General features: G+C 45.1%; 1 protein-coding gene across 1 annotated transcript in view; it reads left to right on the top strand.

The window, feature by feature from the left end:
* TGFA (transforming growth factor alpha) overlaps positions 1 to 18848 on the top strand; it is a 92101-nt gene that overhangs the window by 26714 nt on the left and 46539 nt on the right. The window contains exon 2 of the mRNA XM_016161387.2: positions 5686 to 5739. Within this exon, the coding sequence (XP_016016873.1) occupies positions 5686 to 5739 (54 nt within the window). The remainder of the gene's footprint in view (positions 1 to 5685; positions 5740 to 18848) is intronic.

Raw genomic sequence — 18848 nt, 5'->3', positions numbered from 1 at the left:
TAAAGATAAAGAACCCAAGATTGAGAGAGGTAAAGTGACTTGCTAACAGTGACACCATTTGTGAATGGCCCTAGTCTCTGGCTCCCCATTAGATGAGGTCCCCAATCACAGTACATACTTGGCTTATATCCAGGAGAGAGGAGGAGGTGGTGGTCTTTTCTAGCATGTCCGTGTGTTTTGGCTGTACTTCGCAGGGCAAGCGCAAGCAAAGTGGGGCCAATTGGGCCCTGTAACTTGAGCCTGCAATGTATGTCACTTACTTCATCACCTGTACATCCACTTTCTTACCTCTAAAATGGGAGCATAATAGTACCTACCTCCTAGAACTTGCTTTGAGTATTGAATCACATGACATGGGGCACAGAGTGAGTGTTCAAGCAAACGTTGCTGCTAATTGTTAATAACGCCGTCAGCCACAATGACAGTCCCATGGATGAACTATGTGAGGAAGGAGCTCAGGACGCAAATCAAGTTCCAGGGGCCTTCCCTCCACTGCCTGCCACTGTCATAGAAAAGCCTTCCTGGTTAACTTGTCCCATGTCATGGCTGTCTCTTGGCACAGGGGCCAAGACCTAATTTTTGTGGGTTTGGAACTAAAAGCTGGCCCCTCCCCACATAGTTGGTTTCTCTGCTCTGTGCAACAGGACCTGCCACCTGAAACACAACACTAACTGTGTCTCGATAAGACTCTCTCCTTGGGTAGCAAGGTCTAGCCTGTGTTTCGAAAACTGTTCCAGATGCTGGGATGATAAAGAAAGAGCCCTCTGTCCCATGAGCCTGTCTGCCCAAGGTGACTCATTCCTGTGTCACAGACTTCTAAACTCTCCTTGCCATTCTCCAGGGTTTCCCTGATCCCATCTGGCCAGTTCCTCCACAGATTCCTCTGCAGCGTTGCCTGACCTCCTCTGAAGCAAATGTCGCTGGAGTCTGTAGGCAAGGGCAAATGTGAACTGCCACCTTTTCCTCTCTGAGGGCCTGCCTCCCTGCACTGGGGTGATGGGGGATGCTATGGCTGCTTTCAGCCATAGCATTTATGGATATTGTCACGGGGGCAGGCTCATGGTCTCCTGGTCCTCCCCATGTCCCTGCTTACCCCTACCTGCACTGCATTCCCTTTTTCAGTCTTCTGAACTAGTTCTTACCCTACAACCAACATCTTCATGTGGCTATCAAAACCTCTTGCATTTAAAATATTGACAAATTCATACAGTGTTATAGTTTCTGCTATGTAGTTAAAAATCCTGCCATGTTTGCAGATAAAACTTAATATTGGGATATAATTCATAAGGGAAGAAGCCTTAGAACCTGTACCAGCAGGCCCTGGGTTCCACGTGACCCATTGACACATACAGTTGTGCCCACGTGGCTGCCCCATGAGTGTCCCCTATGGGTGTCGTGCTGAGCGCAGGATTCTTGCCTTCTCGGTAATAACACCCACCGCTTCCTGAGCCCTGGCTCTGTCTCTTGTGACCTTCCAGCTTCAAGCATGGTAGGAGAAGAAGGGGGATCCTGGCTGCCCCCAAACATTCATACTCCTTTCCGCCTCACTCCTGCATTGGTTTTTTATCCATATGTCTTTCCTCTCTACCTCCTCTAAATCCAGGGCATCCTTCATCCAAAAGAACCTGCTGCAACCTCTCTTTATCCTCCCCACACCAAAACCCCCTTTACCCTATTACCCAGGAAGCCTAGCTTAAGGGACCCCAAATGGATGAGACATGGAGCTCTTGATCTTCTCAAGGAACAGCTGATTCACACAGTGGAGTATTAGGAGCCTGGAAGCAAACACTGACTGTTGCAGAGGCCAGAGCTGGACATGGTCATCTCTGCTATGGTGACCAGGGGTCCACAGATGCTTTTCCCAGGTCTGGGCACTAGAGATGAGGTTCTACAGGGGAGAGAGACAACAGGCTGATGGATGGGAGAGGATGGAGGGCGTCCCCAGGTCCCAATCCCGTGTACCACACAGAGAGGCTGTGGGCGAGGCCCCTGCTCTGTGGTCTGGGAAGACAGGCACCCAGGACCTCTCAACAGCATCTCCCACCCAGACATCAGCAAATGGGTTTCACAATGGCTCCATTCTGTGAACTCACAAGATAAATAAGCTAGCTTCTCTTTTGACATTCTCTCTGCTGGAAATTCTTATTGCCTTCCAAACGGCTGAGTTATAAGCACTGCAACCCTTGTCCTTTTTTGGGGACAGGCCTGAGTTCCCACTCTCCTTGGGGTCAGGAGCGTATTGGCCTTTCATAAGGTTTCCTTCCGTTGTGTGTGGTTTTCCCCTCACCAATTCCCCCTCTTTTTTTTTGAAGTCCACAATCCAGGGATTCCCCTCTTTGGAACTATTTAAACAGAAATGAGATGCTGGCAGGAGCAGCTTAAAAGGGATTCCTGCCCCAGAGAGAAGCTGGCTGGGTGGCCTGTGGTGGGCGAGGTTCGGCGAGAGGAGCCTGTGGCAGGGGCCGCAAGGCTCTGTCTGAATGGTGTGCTATCTGCCTGGAGCCGCTGCATGTGGTGGCTGTCCCTGGGCGGTGCTGTCTCCACACTGGTGCTCCAGGGAAGGACTTCCCGCGTTCTGATGAGGCTTGGAGCCTGCCAAGGCCACATGTTTCTGGAAAGCCTTTGCAGAGCCCAGCTTCCCAAGCACAGGTGTGGGGCCCACGGTCTGGGCACCAGGCTTACACAGATGGACCAGTCAGGGATCTGGGTGTTCACACCCTTGCACCTCAGGAGACCTTGCTCATAATTGGGGGAATTGGTGGCAGTGGGAAATCCCAAGAGGCGACATATGTTTCTTTATGTTTCTAGGAAAGTGGGATCGAGCCCCACTGCCAGGCCTGCTGAATCTTGTTCAGACTCTTTTTGGGGTTTGTAACTGGTGAATACACACGTACCAGTGTGTCATGACAGGCTGTGGTCAGAAGGATTATTGTACAGTGTGGTAATGAAACACTGTCTTGGGCATAGGAGTTGGATGGACTTGAGTTTGAATTTGGCCACAGGAGCTTGAGCACATTTCTCAACCTCTCTAAGCCTCAGTTTCCTTATGTGGAAAGCCACGTGTTTCCACCGACTGGACCAGAAGGCCTGGGGCTGGAAGGTGCCTATATCACGGGTTATTATGAGGACCGCATCAAACAACATATGTAAAAGTGCTGGGCCGGGAACCGGTACATGCCCACTAAGTGGCACCCACCCACTTGAGACATGAAAGAGGCCCGGCCCCTGGTTTTCTGGCCTAAGACCCTCTTAGGAAGCGCATCACATAGTGAGGGGAAGGCAGAGCCCTCACCTGTCATCGCAGAGCCTCAGCTGAAGTTGGGCCTGAATCGAGACATGGAGAGAAACCAGGGCCTGAGGAAGTTGTTTGCCATGAGAATGCCACAGGACAGAAAGGAACTGTTCTCGTATTGCTCAAATTATGAATAAAATCCCAGGGTCTTTCATCTGTGGAACATGGTGGTTTTCCAAACTCTGATTTGTTCTCAAGACACCTTTGTGATAGCTCACGTGTGAGGAACTGGTGGGGGGAGGGAATAACGTGCCCCGAGGCTGGGGCAGTAGCCCCTCCACACCCCTAGAAAGGTGATCGTCTCCACTCTGTTCTGGCTGCAATTTTATGTATTTGCTTTCTAAATGTCTTGGTTTTGCTTAAGCAGAGGTCTACATGGAGCCCAGGAACTGTACTGACTCTACTTCTGCTAACTTACGGGATATAGGGCTGGGGAGAGAGGTGGCCAGATAATTCATTCATTCAGGGACAGTTTGTGATAAGCCAGTGGCTCTTCCTGTTGAGAGCTATGCAAAGAATCCTCATGTCATTCTTTATGTTACTACAGGTCAATAGCTGACTTTGACAGTGCCAGCAAAGTCAGAGTGCCAGCTGACAGTGTGGAACCAGTAAGACTTTTCCTGGCTTTGGCAGGAATGGCTCACTTTACCCTTGGTGTACACATTACAAACTCAGCCTTTAATATATGTCCAGGGAAACCCTAAGAGCCATGCTTTTAAAATTAGTGTTTACTGAGCAGCAAGAAAGAATTGCACAGGGAAGACATGGGAATTTTACTAATTTTCGTTCCTTGCCTGCTGCTCCCTGCTCCAGCTTGAATATCTAGTTCAGGACTTCATAGGAGCCTTTGGGAAATCCATGCCAAGCCTCCAGTGAAAGTGGCCTGAAGCGTTTGTGGTGTTCCTCACATCAAAGGCCTAAAGGAAAGTCATGGGCCTGATTGCTTTATCTGTTATAAGTGTGTTTCTCTCCTGAGAGCCAAGGGCTTGTGTGTCACCCTGAGTGCAAAGGGAAAGGAACTGTCACAACCTTTGCCCTGGTCCTGTGCAGCGGAAGAGTCACAGCCAAGAACTCCACTTGTTTTGTGTGACTTGGTTCACCTGCCTTCCAGGCTAACTCATAGGTGTCCCGGCCTCTGCGTGGCCACCGTTGTATCACTTTGCACTTCAGTTTTAGGAAGTCATTCTAATTGAGTTCATGCTGGTTGCATAACTCACAAGAGGTTCCTTCTTCATTGGAAATTTGTTGCAGTGTTTCCAGAAACCGCTGGTACTGTAATGTGAGGCTACATAAGGTCATCCACCAGCAGGGGTGGCTTCATCAGCGTGCGACCTGTGTAGTCACAGAGTCATGCTGAGATGGGCCCTGAGCTTGGGGTTAATGCTGTATTGTTGCAGTCTTAAAATTCCTAGTAGTTTTATCTTCCACTTTGTGTCTTGCGAGTGAGGTCTAATGGGGCAATGGAGTGTGCACTGGGGGCACGTGATCCCACCTATCACTGTCTCCTGGCCACTCTGGGTGGGTTCTTGCCCCTGCCACACTCCACCCCTGGCAGAACCTGGACTCAAGAAAGGTTGGAGTTAGGTGTGTGCACCCACAGCATCTTGGGTCAGGGTTTGGTGGCAGCTGTCCCCATCTGGAGATGACAGCTCCGAGGCGTGTTCAGTGGGCGACTAGATGGGCGTGAGCCTCTCCCATACCCCTGAATCAGGTACCTGGCACATACTGACATGGAGGTTGTAATACCCTTGAGAGTCACCTGTCCACCTCTGGTTGGGGCGCTTGGTCCCTGGAAAGAAGAAATACCTGACTAGACTCCCCTGCCCCCGGCCGGGTCACGGCGTAGCTGTCCAGCTGCTGGCCAAAGGGGAAACCTGGCAGTCAGTGGTCACATGTGCACTCGCACACTTTGTCACTGGGGGCCCCTGTGCCTGCGGGGGCTGTGCTCACCTTGCAATTATCCTTATACTTCGAAGAAGACATGATATAAACAGCATATAAAAAACATGCCACATACAACAATGTGAATGAACTTAATGCCACTGAACTGTACACTTAAAAATGGTCAAAATAGTAAATTTTATGGATAGGTTACCACAATAGATACATTTATAGGGTATTCAAAAAACGAAAAACATAGTGACAGGTGGAGAGAGAGACTATGAAAGAAAGAAAAAGCTTTGTATTTAGTATATTTAATGGCACTGTTTGCCTTTTTGAACAAGGGATCCCACATTTTCATTTTAACTGAGCCCCCCAAAAAATGTAGCCAGGCCTGACAGTTGGCCACCTTGTAAAACTACCCAGTCTTTACCTATCTGGAAGTGTGCCCTCAAATCCTAAAAGTTGTATGCTGAACTGACTCTTACCTCTCTCCTTTCTCTCCCCCACAGGTCTTTTGTTGGCTGTGTGCCAGGCCCTGGAGAACACCACATCCGCCTTGAGTGGTGAGTCCTGCCCCCTCATCCCCTCGGTGTGGGATGGCTTGTGGGGCATGGGAAGGAAGCAGGCCATGGCTAGTTTGTGGAGCCTGTGCTCTAAACTTCCTTCTGGGGCCCTGAACCTTCTCTGTTCTTTGTCTCAGCGGTTAAGGTCATGATCCTGGGAGAGCTTCACTGGAGGCCCAAGGGAACTGTTCCCTGCTCGCTCAGGGCTCACCCTCTCCTATCTCTCTTCAGACAATCACCGTGGGCAAGGATGCTAGAAAACAGAGTCTGCAGGACCCGAGAGCTCAGAGTCATCCCCATTTTTCTAGCTCATGTATTAATCCATCCAAAGAAAAGCCCAGATTTTTTAACCTTTTCTTCTGCTTCTGCCTGGTGATCTTCATTTAGTTATTTTCTTATTTATCTTTTAACATTTGTAGTGATATTTTCTTTATTTCATTTTAAAGATCCTAGATCAACAGATTAGAGAGTTTGGGAAACGTAGGAGGCAAACCACTCATGGTCAGAGTACTACAGAAGCATCGCTGTTAAGTTTGCACATTGCTTTTAGCCTTTGTCCATGTGCACTAATATTTTTATACAATTAGTCATAGTGAGGAAAATATTTTGATTCCTGCTTTTCAAAGTCAAGGTTTAGAGTTGTGCTTTTTCCATGTTGCTAAAAAGTCTTAAAATTTATCCTTTATAAAATGTCATGATATTCCATTAAAATTGACACGTGTAATTGAATCCAGCCTTCGCCATTGGATGTTCATGTTGCCTCCAGCTTAAGTTATGATGCTACGCCTTCGTACCTAGAAGCTTTTTCTTTCCTTTGGATTCTTTCCTTAGGCTATTCTTATTCCGGGAATAAGAATAAATATATTTAAGACTCTTGGTACAAATTGCCAAGTACCTTTCCGAGTGAATTTGAGCTGATTTTGACACCGGCAATGCATGAATCCGCCAGGTTCACTGTTCCCTCATCGACATGGGGGCGGGGGAGGAGCAAAGTAACAGCAGCCCCTGATTTGTCTGTCTCCCTAGTTATTTCAGGGCCGTGTCAGTGCAGGGGGCGGGTGTTTCTTATGTATTCACAAATTCTCTAATCACCCACACTATCCTAGCACTTTGCTCTTCTGCTCTGCTAGATCTTTCCCTTCAAATACACCACAGGTAATACTGCCACTCCCACAGAGTACCACTGCTTCCACAGCCCCACAGTCTCCCCTTGGAACTGTTATCCTTGACGTACTTGAACCCTTAACTGTCCACTTGATGATCCATGATGCCACAGAAGAAAATGCCTCTCTTCCCCTGTGTTATGCTTTGTTGGGGTGGAGGGCGGAAAGGTGCATCCATCCCAGAGCAGTGCTTCTGGGGTCCAGGGTCTACCGGAGTCTTCATAAAGCAGTTCTTTTACTTTTTAATTACCTCCCACATCACAAAGGGCTCAGTGATAAATATATGAGGAGGGCGATGGCTTAGTGATTCCCCGCTGTGCAGTCCTCACAACTGTCCTGACCTCCTTCCTAGGGTCCATTTACCCCCAGATGAATCCTCAGCACCTCCTGGTCCTCACTCTAGTACCTATTAGGTGAAGGTGACACTTGCAGATGACAGGCTGCAGTGATGGCAAATGCCGAGGCTACCATCGTGGGTACTATTGGTTATTTGACCCTTCCTTCCAATCTCCATCCATTCGTACAGCTGTGGAAGGCCTATGGGTGTTGTACCTGAGCCTGTTCCCTCAGGTATGGTGTGTTGAGATTTTCCAATCTCCCCTGGGCAGACATGGGGAGACCTGCTACATTTACCCAGAAATGACTGTCCTTGCTGCAGTGGTGGCAACCTCTGTTCCATCTTTCCTTTCTGGACTTGCTTCTGTGGGAATGTCTCCAATATGAACGAGTACCTGAGGCCCACTCTCCTCATTATGACGTTTCTTCAGGGAATGGTAGTTATACCCTGCTATGTTGCATATCACCCTGTAACAGGCTGAATGCCACCCTGTGGCCCAACGTGGTGGGTGAGAGCAGGGGCAGTGCCACAATTCTAGTGTCCAGGGGGCTTTGAGATCTTGGAATTGGTTGGTAGTCTGTGGAGAAGGGAAGTGGACAGCCTGTCTGGCCTCTGCAATGATCTGTTTGACAGGTTACTGAGCTACGGGACTTGTGCCCGGAGAGGTTAATGGACTAGTTCTTTCCATTTTTATTAATTCTTTGTTCTGTCTCGTTGGACCCAGACATGAACCCATGGGCTAGGCGACAAGTCCAAAGTGTGATGGCTGTGCCATAGCGACCCCTCCAAGGGCAAGGGCTTTGAGACTTAATCAGGCTTCTTTGCTTGACTTTTTCTTCCTTTAGGGTGAACTTTCTGTCTCCTAGAAGATTCCTCAGGCTCTGGTAGGGCTTGACCACCACCATCCCTATTCTGTTCTCACCAGACATAGCTGAAATCCTGTGGTGGATGCAGCTCAAACTGGGGACCATCCCCATCAACCACACTCACTACCCTAGCACTGGAGTGTGTGTGTGTGTGTGTGTGTGTGTGTGTGTGTGTGTGTGTTAACTCTTGGCTAATTCAATGATTAAAACTATTTGTTAATGTTCATTATGGAAATCTTTATACATGGAAAAGAAATACTAGTGAAATCAGCTCCCATATACCCATCACCTAGCATCAACAATTAGTATTGCTCTGCCATTTTTCTTTTATCTATTCTCCCACAGTTTTTATTTTTCCTTTTGCTGGGATATTTTAAAGCAAAGCTTATTTCTCTTGTGTATATTATATCTAATAGATAAAGAATTTTAAAAACAAACCATAGTTCCATTACACCAACAAAAGCAACAATGATTCTTTCTTTTTGTTAGATCCTTAAATATGGAGGGTGGATGATGCTGCATTCGATTTTGTGGCACTTCATTTAATTTTCATTTCCTTTAATGTTTTCACATTTTTTTCCTACATATATTACTTTATATTGAGGTGAACACCGTTTTTGTAAAATGTGCTCATTATATACTGGGTAATCAATTTTCATATCTGCATCCCTTCTAACCCTTTATGCTCTGGGTGTTGGTGAGCCCATTTACTAAATCCAAGAACTATCCATTTAGGTGTAAAGATGGGTCATTTTAGGACCAAAGCCATAAGGAGGTGACGAGAATGAGAATAATGGATGTAAGAAGGATTTGAGGCATTCCCGAATGACAGTGCTGGAGCAGGCATATTCAGGATAAAGCTTGAACGTTTTGGGGGAACAGCATAGAGAAGAAATTGCAAACTTCATGTGCCATTCAAGTGCAGTACGTGAGCTTGAAAGAACAGGGGCTGATCCCATGTGGCTTTCCTGTGCTCTTTGAAAAAATAAAAGTTCCATGTTCTCATTATTTGACAATTAACTGGCCTTTCTTATTGAGGTTTTATTAGTTTCTTCCTCTCTGTTAGTTGCCCAGATATGAAAGGTTGATGATGTCAGAGGCATAGGAAACTGGCATTATTATCATCAGCAAATGCTTCTTAGACATCTACTTGTGTGGGACTTGGAGGGATACATGCCTTAGATGGTTAGGTTGGGAATCTTGGGTGTTGGGCCCATCTGGTCTGTTTTACTAGGTCTCTGAACAAGTTATTCATCCGGCTCCTGTTTGGATCTTAGCTTCCTCATCTGTTGGACTTGAATCAGGAATAGCCTGTTAAGATTTTTCACGTGACCTCTCTGATAGATTGGTGGAGACTTCTTGGAGGGCTTTGTTGAGAAGGATTATGAGGTTGCCTTCAGGCTGTTAGGAAATAAAGTGATCAATTGGCAATGCTTGCCACACAACCAAGGTAGGGAAATGGTAGCGTGACTGCCATGTATTTAATTCTCTTGGCACCAGATGCTATTTTACAGTCCGGTCCCTACATTCTAGTTGCTGGGACTATACAAAGAGGCGGTCCCTCTCTGTTCTTGTCCTCAAGGATGCCACCATACAGGTGAAAAGATAGCATGAGAAGCCATGACGTGATAATGATGTAAGGCGGCCCGGGCTGACTGCTTAGTGCATGATTTTGAAAACAGCTGCTGCTGGAGCGAAATCGATAGTCGAGGGGTTAGGACAAGAAAATTTTATCTGGTTGTCGATTTGTAAAGCGTGCACAGAAACTTTAGCTAGAGGCAAGGTGAGGGTGACAGCACTTACAGCTTACATCTGTCATGCCCTCCTGAGGAAGGAGCTATGACCTATCTTCAAAAGGCACCTTTTAATATCCCTTAAAAGGGAGAGAATGCACCCGGTTAAGTTTTGGGGTGGCTCCTTGCTTAACTCTCTAAAATGTTGCACAGTTCCCAGGCTGCCCATCTGGTTCTCGTGTTTTCATGTGACTCGCTCTAATGGCCGAGGGGCGTGGTGCAGGCCTTGCCTGGGCACCTGGAAGCTGGGCTCCGGGCTTCCCTCTGCTATCTGCGTTGCGTGATCTTGGTACTAAGGGCGGCTCTTTAAACTTCTGAACTACTGCTCCTTGCTCTAGCCCATGTCTAATGATAGCCACACAGAGTTGGGGAATGTTTAAACGCTTGCTTCATTTAGTTTCATGAAAGAATGTGGAAAATTCACAGTGGCATTATTCATGGGGAAGGTCACCATTAGCTTGCTTGGAGAGATGGTGGTCAGATTTTTGTGGGGACATTGGGCTTAACTGTGTTGAGAGGGCAAGTTTGGGCTGGAGGTGCACAGAGGGAGGGCAAAGCAGATTATAGGAAAAGGTCTTGGAAAGCGTTATTTGTTTGGAAAACAGGTAGAACATGGGTCAGCCAGCAAGCCACAGATCTGTTTATTGCTCATCTCACCAAACAAAAGGTTTTCAGAATTGCAAACTGCTTCCTCATTCCATTGTCTGGAGTTTTCCCACGTGGAGCTGCAGTCGTTCTAAAATTAGAAGGCTCACGTGTACTGCTCAGGTACATGGTTCACTGTTTCAACTGTGTCTACAGCACAAGACACTTCATGTGTCTTAGTTTGGAGATGAAAGCACATATATCTGTGTATGCTGGGACTTGCTTCCTTGCTTACAGGAATGTGGAGCCTCAGGAAAAAAGAAGAGATTCTCTCTTTTCCTAGAGTTTTTCTAGAGTTTATCCTTGTCATCTAATTCCTCATTTCACCTACTTTTTGCAAAGGAAACTGCTGGGTCAGAAGGAAAGTCTCTCAGGGTAGCAGACAGACCATAGAATGTGGAAACAGGGACCATAATTCCGACTCACTAGCTGTGTGACTTTAGTGTAGTGCTCTTAAATCCCCCTGGACCTCAGTTTCCCACCAATATAATTAAGGAGTAGGACTAAGGCAGTGTCTTTTCAAACTGAGTCACAAAATCACTTTAGTGGGTCTCGACTAACATTTTTAAATGAGGTTGAATAGCTAAAAATAGAGAATTTCAGAATACATTACATAAAGGAAAGACAGGTATTGATCGTTTCATAATACTCTTAGTTATTAATTTTCATATGTAGGTATTCTGCATCATTTTACTTCTATAAGCTGTGCCCATCTTGCATTCTTTATAATTTCCAGATTTGATTTCTTTAGTGTAAGAATTGAGACACTTGCAGAGTGCCATAAATCTTTCTAGACCTTTCAATACCCCTATATAGACTCCTAAACTTTTATAGTTGTTCTGGTCATCCCTATTTAACAGCAGTTCTTTTAATCTACTCACCTTTATCAAACAAGTCTTTCCAAATACTCAACTTATAATAGAAACAACAGCTCTTTCCTTATGCATAGGCATGTCATTAGTTTACGTAATAAGTAATTAAATTACGTAAATATAATAATGAGTGCAATTGACATAAACAGGCTTGGTAACAAACACAAATGTCCTCTTGGTAAATATACAGCTTAACTGGTAAAAGCAGAAAAAGGGTTGGTAAACTAGAATAGCCAATTTGAGTAGTCAACTAACTGAGCTTTTGCTTGCTGAGAGTATTGGTCAAGATGCTTTAGCAAAGGAAGGGAGAGGATGGATTGAGCAAAGCAGGGGCTTGGTTTACGTCAAGCTCAGTGAAGAGAGCATCTACCATCTTTGAAAGAAGCAAGGCAAGTGATGCATCTCCTTGATTTTAAAAACTCTAGACCTATGGAAGCCATGCTGTTCTCCTACTTTTTAGTTTTTAACATTTATTTAGCACATGTTAATTACTCTCTCACCTGAGGGATTGTGCTGGGACCCACAGATTCATATGAGAATTAAACATGACCCCATCACAGGGCATAGGGCCCAGCAGATAATGTTGGTGATTTTTATATATCACAGTAAATCGTAGACAAAGCTGTGATCTGCCAAGATGAAGTTCTTTGAAGAAAACACCTGCTTCTACAATATTCAGACTTCCCATTTGTAACTGAAGTGCCAAACTGTATACTTTCAATTCTCTTTGTTAAATTGCATCTCACTCAGTATGGCCCATGGTGCTGGGCCAGTTTTCCATCTGATCTATCACTCTTCTGGGCTGTAGCTGTCATATGTGAAGTTGGCAAAGAGGGTATCTATGCCGGGAACCTCCTGTTGCAAAAGCAGAATTGACCACACATCGCGTCAGCCTAAACGGGGGTTGATTTTAAGGAGTCAGCCCTTGGAGAATCTACAGCAATCCTGAGCAGCCTGGCCATGGGGTGCACTGCAGGAGCCAGGGTGACTACAGATATCTTGGCTACAGCAGTTTGTGGCCATTTACTCTATACCTACCATGAAAATAATACCAGCTCATTTTATTTATGTGCCTCTTAGCTCAGAGTCTCAGGAGAGGATCAGATTGGCTTGCCTTCCTTGGTCCAGTGGTCACCTAGCAACTTTGGCAAAGTTGGGAGGGGAAGGCTGCAGGGTAACAAGATGCCTAAGTGCATCATAGGTCTTGGGCAGGGCAGAGTCCATTATTAGAACTAGAAGAGGCAAAGACCAGCATCCCTAATCCAGATTGATTCATCGTATCATTCATTCAATCAACAAATATTTATTTGAGCACTTATTATATGCCAGGCCCTGATCACAACAAAGGACCTGTTCTCAAAATCCTTCCATTCCCCTAGGAAAGACAGACATAATATTACATGTTTAATCTATCAAGTTGGCATATTTTTAAGAGCATCAATACTGAATGTTAGAGTGTGTGAGATGAGACGGGCCACATATGTTGTTAGGGAGTATAGGTACTGCTTTCTGGGAAAATGGGTCAGCATGGCCCAGAAAAGTGCATTCTTGGTCCTTGACCACATTTTGCTAAGGCCCGATGGGAAGAATCTGAGAGGTGCATGTCCTCATAGGCCGAGGCGCCTTCTGCTAATGGCAGCAGCACTCCCCTGTCCACGGAGCTCTTGCTCTTCCCAGCTGGACAGTGCGGGTTTCTAGGAGTCTGTGAAAGTTTGGGTTCCAGGACTGACTTTCTAGCATTCACCCAGGAACTTGGGCCATCACCTTGAATCGTCTTCTTTTTTGTTAGCCTTACTGTAATGAACACGGTGGCTTTTGAATAAAGCATCAGCTTTGTTTTCTGAGAGCCTACACCGAGTTTGGAGAACAGGCTGGAGTATCTGGTTATTAACTAATGAAGGGACCTTTAGATATTTTAATCCAGCCAGGTTCAGGTATCCTCCTTAGCAGGCTCAACAACTGTTTGACTTACTGATTCATTCTGAGTCTTCTTAGCTTCCTGTCTTAAAAGTTAGGATCCAGTTCCCTTATCAGAATGTGTAATGGAAGGTGATCTCACACATCTGGCCATTTTATTACCACGTTGCCCTGACTAAAATGTTTCTTAAATACCAAAACATACCTCTACTAAACAAGGAGGGGAAATGGATAAGGTGAAACAAACTTGAGGGCCTCAGTTCCACTCAAGACACTTTGAGAACTTTCATAGGCTTTTTGTTTTTGTTTTTGTTTTTACACAGGTTTTTAATTCTCCATGCCACTAAAAATTAGACATACCTCTTAAAGCAAAGTATGGAAATATATGTGTGTCTGTATGCATACGCATGTGTGAGCATTCCTCCGTGTGTATACATATGCGTATATAAGCTTTTCTTTAATTATATGTTCTTAACACAAAACCTTGGAATCTTCCCTTATACATTTATTCTTCCATTCAACAAAGACTGACTCCATTCCTACAATGTGCTGAGTACCAGAGGAACAACTAACACATCATTTCTGCCTTAAGAATCTCATCTTCTTAGAGCAGAACTGTCTGGCTAACGAATAGTCACGATCTTGTGCGGCACACAGACACACGTGCTGTCGGGTAGCTGCACGGGTGCCATGGAGCAGGAAAGGGAACCCAAATTTGTTCAGGGAAGGCTTCTCAAAGGAAGTGACTTGAACTGAGTTTTGGAGGCCGAGATGTAGTTAGACAGGCCGACTTTGGGGGAGAAGACATACCTCGTAGGAGTGTGAGGTGAGGCTGGAAGAAAGCAGTAGCCAGCTGAGGAAGACTGTGCATGGTCCTTGTTCTGAAGCATATAGATTATTATAATCGTAAATGTTTTGTCTAAATTTAGTCACAGAGAGGTGCTTCCTGAAATAATCTTTTCACAGATTTATCTAAAATGGCTGTTACTAAGCTTATGAAACACAGGGCACTAAATCTATAAGGCTCCAAGGTCACGAAAATCCATGTAGGTAAAAACACAGTTCTCCCCTCTTTTGCTTTGTTATGTGTGGTGTTCCCTGTGTGCCAGCTGCCTTGGGAGTATATCTAGGGGGGGTAGTTACCAGGTTAGAAATTCTCATGTGATTCTCAGAACTTATGTTTTACTTGATTTCAGCTTTTCATTAGCAGGTAAGGGAATTACACCTTTTTCATCTATTTAAAAAGTTTGGCTTGATGGAAAGGCACCTAAAATCATTAGAATCTGATGTCACAGTGGTTACAGTAGAGTCTAGAGCCCGATGGCCTGAGTTCAAGTCTTAACTGTGTCCCTTGGGGACTGTGGCCTTGAGTGAGTTACCTAACCACTCTGTGCCTCAGTTCCCCCATCTGCAAAGTGGAGATAACAGAGCCTACCTCATAGGGTCATCACGAGAATTAATAAGATGACATGTATAAAGTGCTTGAACAGTGCCACATGCATACTAAGTTCTATTTGTTATATCAGTCTTTCATTTCGATTTATAAAGAGAAAGAAAGCAGTAACATACATGTAAGAAATGGTATCTGAAAGACCAAGATGACCTCAGCCAGTTGGTGGCAAAGATACGATTAGAGTTGAAACATGTAAAGGGCCTTGATATGGGGTAAGCCACACATCTGAATGCTTAGGAGCATGGGTCAGAGGATCCCCACTCTGCCTGTTGGGAAGTGGTCTTATGGAACCTGCTACCCCAGCAAAGCCAAAAAGTTAAGCTTTCCTGTGAGAATTACTGTACCCAAAGCAGAGGAAACACAGTCTGCTCCTTCGGTAACAGTTATGGAGACCTGAGATGTTGTTCTTTATTCTGAGCAGTGAGATTTAGGAGGTACAGAGAACAGTTGGAGAGAATCACCATGTGGAAAGGCTGACAGCCGGGTGAGGCACCAGAGGGCAGAAAAAAGAAGGTCTCAGCTCCTTGTGGTGGGGGCTCGGCCCATGTCACAGAAGCATAGAGTGAGAACAGCATGGTCACTTGCTGAGGAATTCACGTTCCCACTTGCTACATGGATGCCCTTGACATTGTTTAAAATAAGGTATAAATGGGTTGCTTTTCCTTCATAGGAAAGGTTCAGGGAGAGGTTGATCACATGTGGGGACTATTTATAGTGATTTATATGCGAAGAGTTCATTCCTAATTCCCCTTTTGATTCTAATGAGTTGAGAATCTAACTGAGAACACAGGTTAGAAATGTACAAAAATGAGAAAATAATTAGATAGTTAACTAAGTCTTCCTAATTGAGAAACTAGAGCAATTGGGACCAAATGGCTTTAGGATTAACCACCCAGGTGACACATAGAAGAAAATCATATCTTTTCAAGAAAAAAAAAAACTTTTTAGGGACCCTTGGGAAAGAGGATATTATACTGAAGGACTCTTCGGTCCAATTTGAGTTGACTTTTCTTATATTTTTAATATCATGATTGAATGTGAGAGCTTATTGCAGAGGGCTGTGCTGAGCATCAGAGATAGGGCCAGTCTCTGCCCTCAGAGCCTTTTAAGTGATGAGGGTGAGGAACGGAATTGCAAACTGTTACAACAGAATACAGCCCATTCAGATATCGAATAAATGACTGAGTTATAAATAAACTGGTGTCAGGAAGGGCCAGGTTGGGCCATGTTCTGCCTGAGGAGGCTGAAGGGGGCACCCCAGAGGAGTGCGTTTTTAATCTGGGTTCCACCACCATAGACGGACGGCCTTCTCAGCTTGGTAATCTGCTTCAGCGAGGATAGGAGGCTTGAAAATGTGTATTTGGAGGATCTTGAGTGGTTCAGAATTTAGGATCTCTCATCCATGAGCCAAGGAAAAACAATAGAAGCTTTTTGAAGGAGATGTGTGACCTAGATCTTAAAAGACAAGTCAATATTCCCTAAGCAGAACATTTTCACGGGGGGCAGGTAACACGTGAAAGCATTATATTAGACCATTGGGCTAGAGCAAAAGATTGGGATGAGACTGAGAAGAAATTACCCCAAATTTCATTGCCTTAATAGCAAAAGTTCAATTCTCATTCAAAGTCCATTGTGGACCTTGGGTGACTCTCCAGGGAAACTGAAGGTGCAGGTTAAACCTCCATATCAGCAAGTGTGATATAAAGTCTAATGCCAGCAGTTGAACACTATCACCCAGATACATATCACTTTTTGGAGTTCAGATTTCATTGCCTAAAGCAACTCAGATGTCCATACCCAACTACAAGGGGGTGGGGAAGACCAAGCCTTCTGTGTGCCTAAATACAGAGGCGTGCATATATTGATACATAAGCCAAATGCGAATCTGAGCTGGGGCCCCAGTATCTACATGTTTAACTCCCTTGGTGATCCACATTCACACTAAAGTTTGAGGACCATTGGGTAGGACAGGAGTTCTCAACATTGGCTGCACGTTAGAACTTCCTGGGGGGGAGGGGTGAAAATACAGATGCCCTGGTCCTTCCCAGAGAGATTCTAATTTGTGGAGGTTGGGGGTGGGGTTTCAGCCATCAGTCCTTTTCCAATCTCCCCAGCAGACTCTAGTATGGGGCCAGGGTAGAAAACCACAGTTTTAGGGAAAAGAGCAAGAGTCATGGAATTCTGCCTCTAATACTGCCTGAGCCTCTATTTGTATATGAGTCAATGGTGGTGAAGATCAAACAAATGTGAAAGTAGTTGTCAACTACAATATTGAACAGATATTAGCTATTGTTACACATTGGCAGGTATGGATTTTTATAGATACCGGATTTGTGTACACTTCTACATACAAATGATGTTTGTCTCCCCTCTCCGCAAAGCCAGGAGAAGAAAGAAAGCATCCTCCATACCTTTGCATCTGCCTCCTTTTATAGACAGCCAGCAGGTGGTTTCTTCTCCCTCCCCATCTGTTTATCTTAAGGGGAGAATAAAAAGAAAAAAATTATTTTTCCCTGTCTCTATTTTTCTCTCCCTGCTCCAAAACCCTTAGCCTTTATTCTGCCACTGCCTTTCCCAGGCCCCATCCTCATCACTCTCCCTTCAACCTGAGGCCTGTGCCTTTCACCTCTGATCCCCCACAACCCTTTCTCCAACCTCTTCCTATAGCCTATTCCTCATTGACAACCTAGTCCCATGCCAGGACAGACAGCAAGTACCTGTGGTCTCTTCCTGCCTTCTGATGTGTTGAGCGGCGCAGTAAATCCATATTATCGGAAAATTCATACCCAAGGCATTGTTGTATTATTAGGACTGGCAGGTCCAGCAGCACCCTGGGAGGTAAAATATGTCATAGGTAAGGCCAGCTTTTGTGAGCTGGTTTAGCACTCTCACCCACTTTTTATAATATCTCGTTTCCTATGGATTAATATTTTGTTTCAAGTTAGATCCTGAGATCTAATCAACTAATTTGCAAACAACCTCTTAAAATGCTACCGTTCCATAACCTGGAAATTGCCTCGAAAGTCAGTTTTCTTTAGTTATATAAATACCACATTGGCTCTCTTCCATTGACAGAGCTAAGAGTTAATGCTGGAATAAGCTATTTTTAATTACTTTTCCTCTTGTGTCTAACAATTTTCAAGGAAGAACAATGCAAGAGTACCTTATAAGAAATAAATGCAATACTACTTATGAAAATACAGATCTGTGTGTTTGATATGAATTGGTGACTATATAAAAGAATCAAAAGACCCCCTTGGCTTAAACAGCTATGAAATAGATCCTTTGAGATGATCCTTACTGGCACAGCTAATACAGCTGAGGTCCTTGGCAGTGGAAGTTTTATGTCGAGCATCCAATTATAGGCCACCCCAGCCTTTCTAATAGCTGGAGCCTACTTCCTTCCTACCCATCAGCCTGAGCCTCCTCTGCGTCCTTGGTTCTTAATCTGAAGCCAGTAGGGCTGGAATGAGATATGTCTAAAGGAAAAGATGCTCAAGGAGCTCTCCTTGTCAGCAGGACCACTGGCACAGCTTATTGGTACCTCCAGTGCCTCCCCCATCGTAGGTGCAGTTGTTTTTCATTGATTTGTGCATAGTGTTAGGTCTAGTCTAGACTTTGAAGGTTCATTGAATTAAACGAAAATGCTTAGCAATCTTAAAATAAGCTTCATTAAGTAAGATCTCTGTGGTATACTTTCTTGCAAATTAGATAGTTGAACATGTATTCAAGCTTCTGGTTTAAACTGCACCCAGTGCAATGTCTCCCACATCACCATCAGTTCCAAGAACAGTGGCAATAGCAATAGCGATGGTCTCAGAGTTAAGACCCAAGTGCCTTGCGAGGTCCTGCGAATGCAGCCCCGCCTCCCTGTCCAGCTGCAGTTCACACTTCTTTCCTCTTGACTCTGTTTCAACTCTCCAGCCTCCTTTTTCTCAGTTGTGTCAGACCCTTCTCTGTCTTTAGGCTTTTGCTCTTGCTGTTCCTTCTGCCTGGGGTTCTCCTTCCCCAGTTTTCCCCATGACTCGTTCGTAGACTCCGCTCCCCCTTCTAGAGTAGCCCT

Source organism: Rousettus aegyptiacus, unplaced genomic scaffold (assembly GCF_014176215.1).
Source record: "Rousettus aegyptiacus isolate mRouAeg1 unplaced genomic scaffold, mRouAeg1.p scaffold_m13_p_7, whole genome shotgun sequence".
Taxonomy (NCBI): domain Eukaryota; kingdom Metazoa; phylum Chordata; class Mammalia; order Chiroptera; family Pteropodidae; genus Rousettus; species Rousettus aegyptiacus.
The sequence above is the reverse complement of the archived record's forward strand: the minus strand, read 5'-3'. Positions and strand labels throughout refer to the sequence as shown.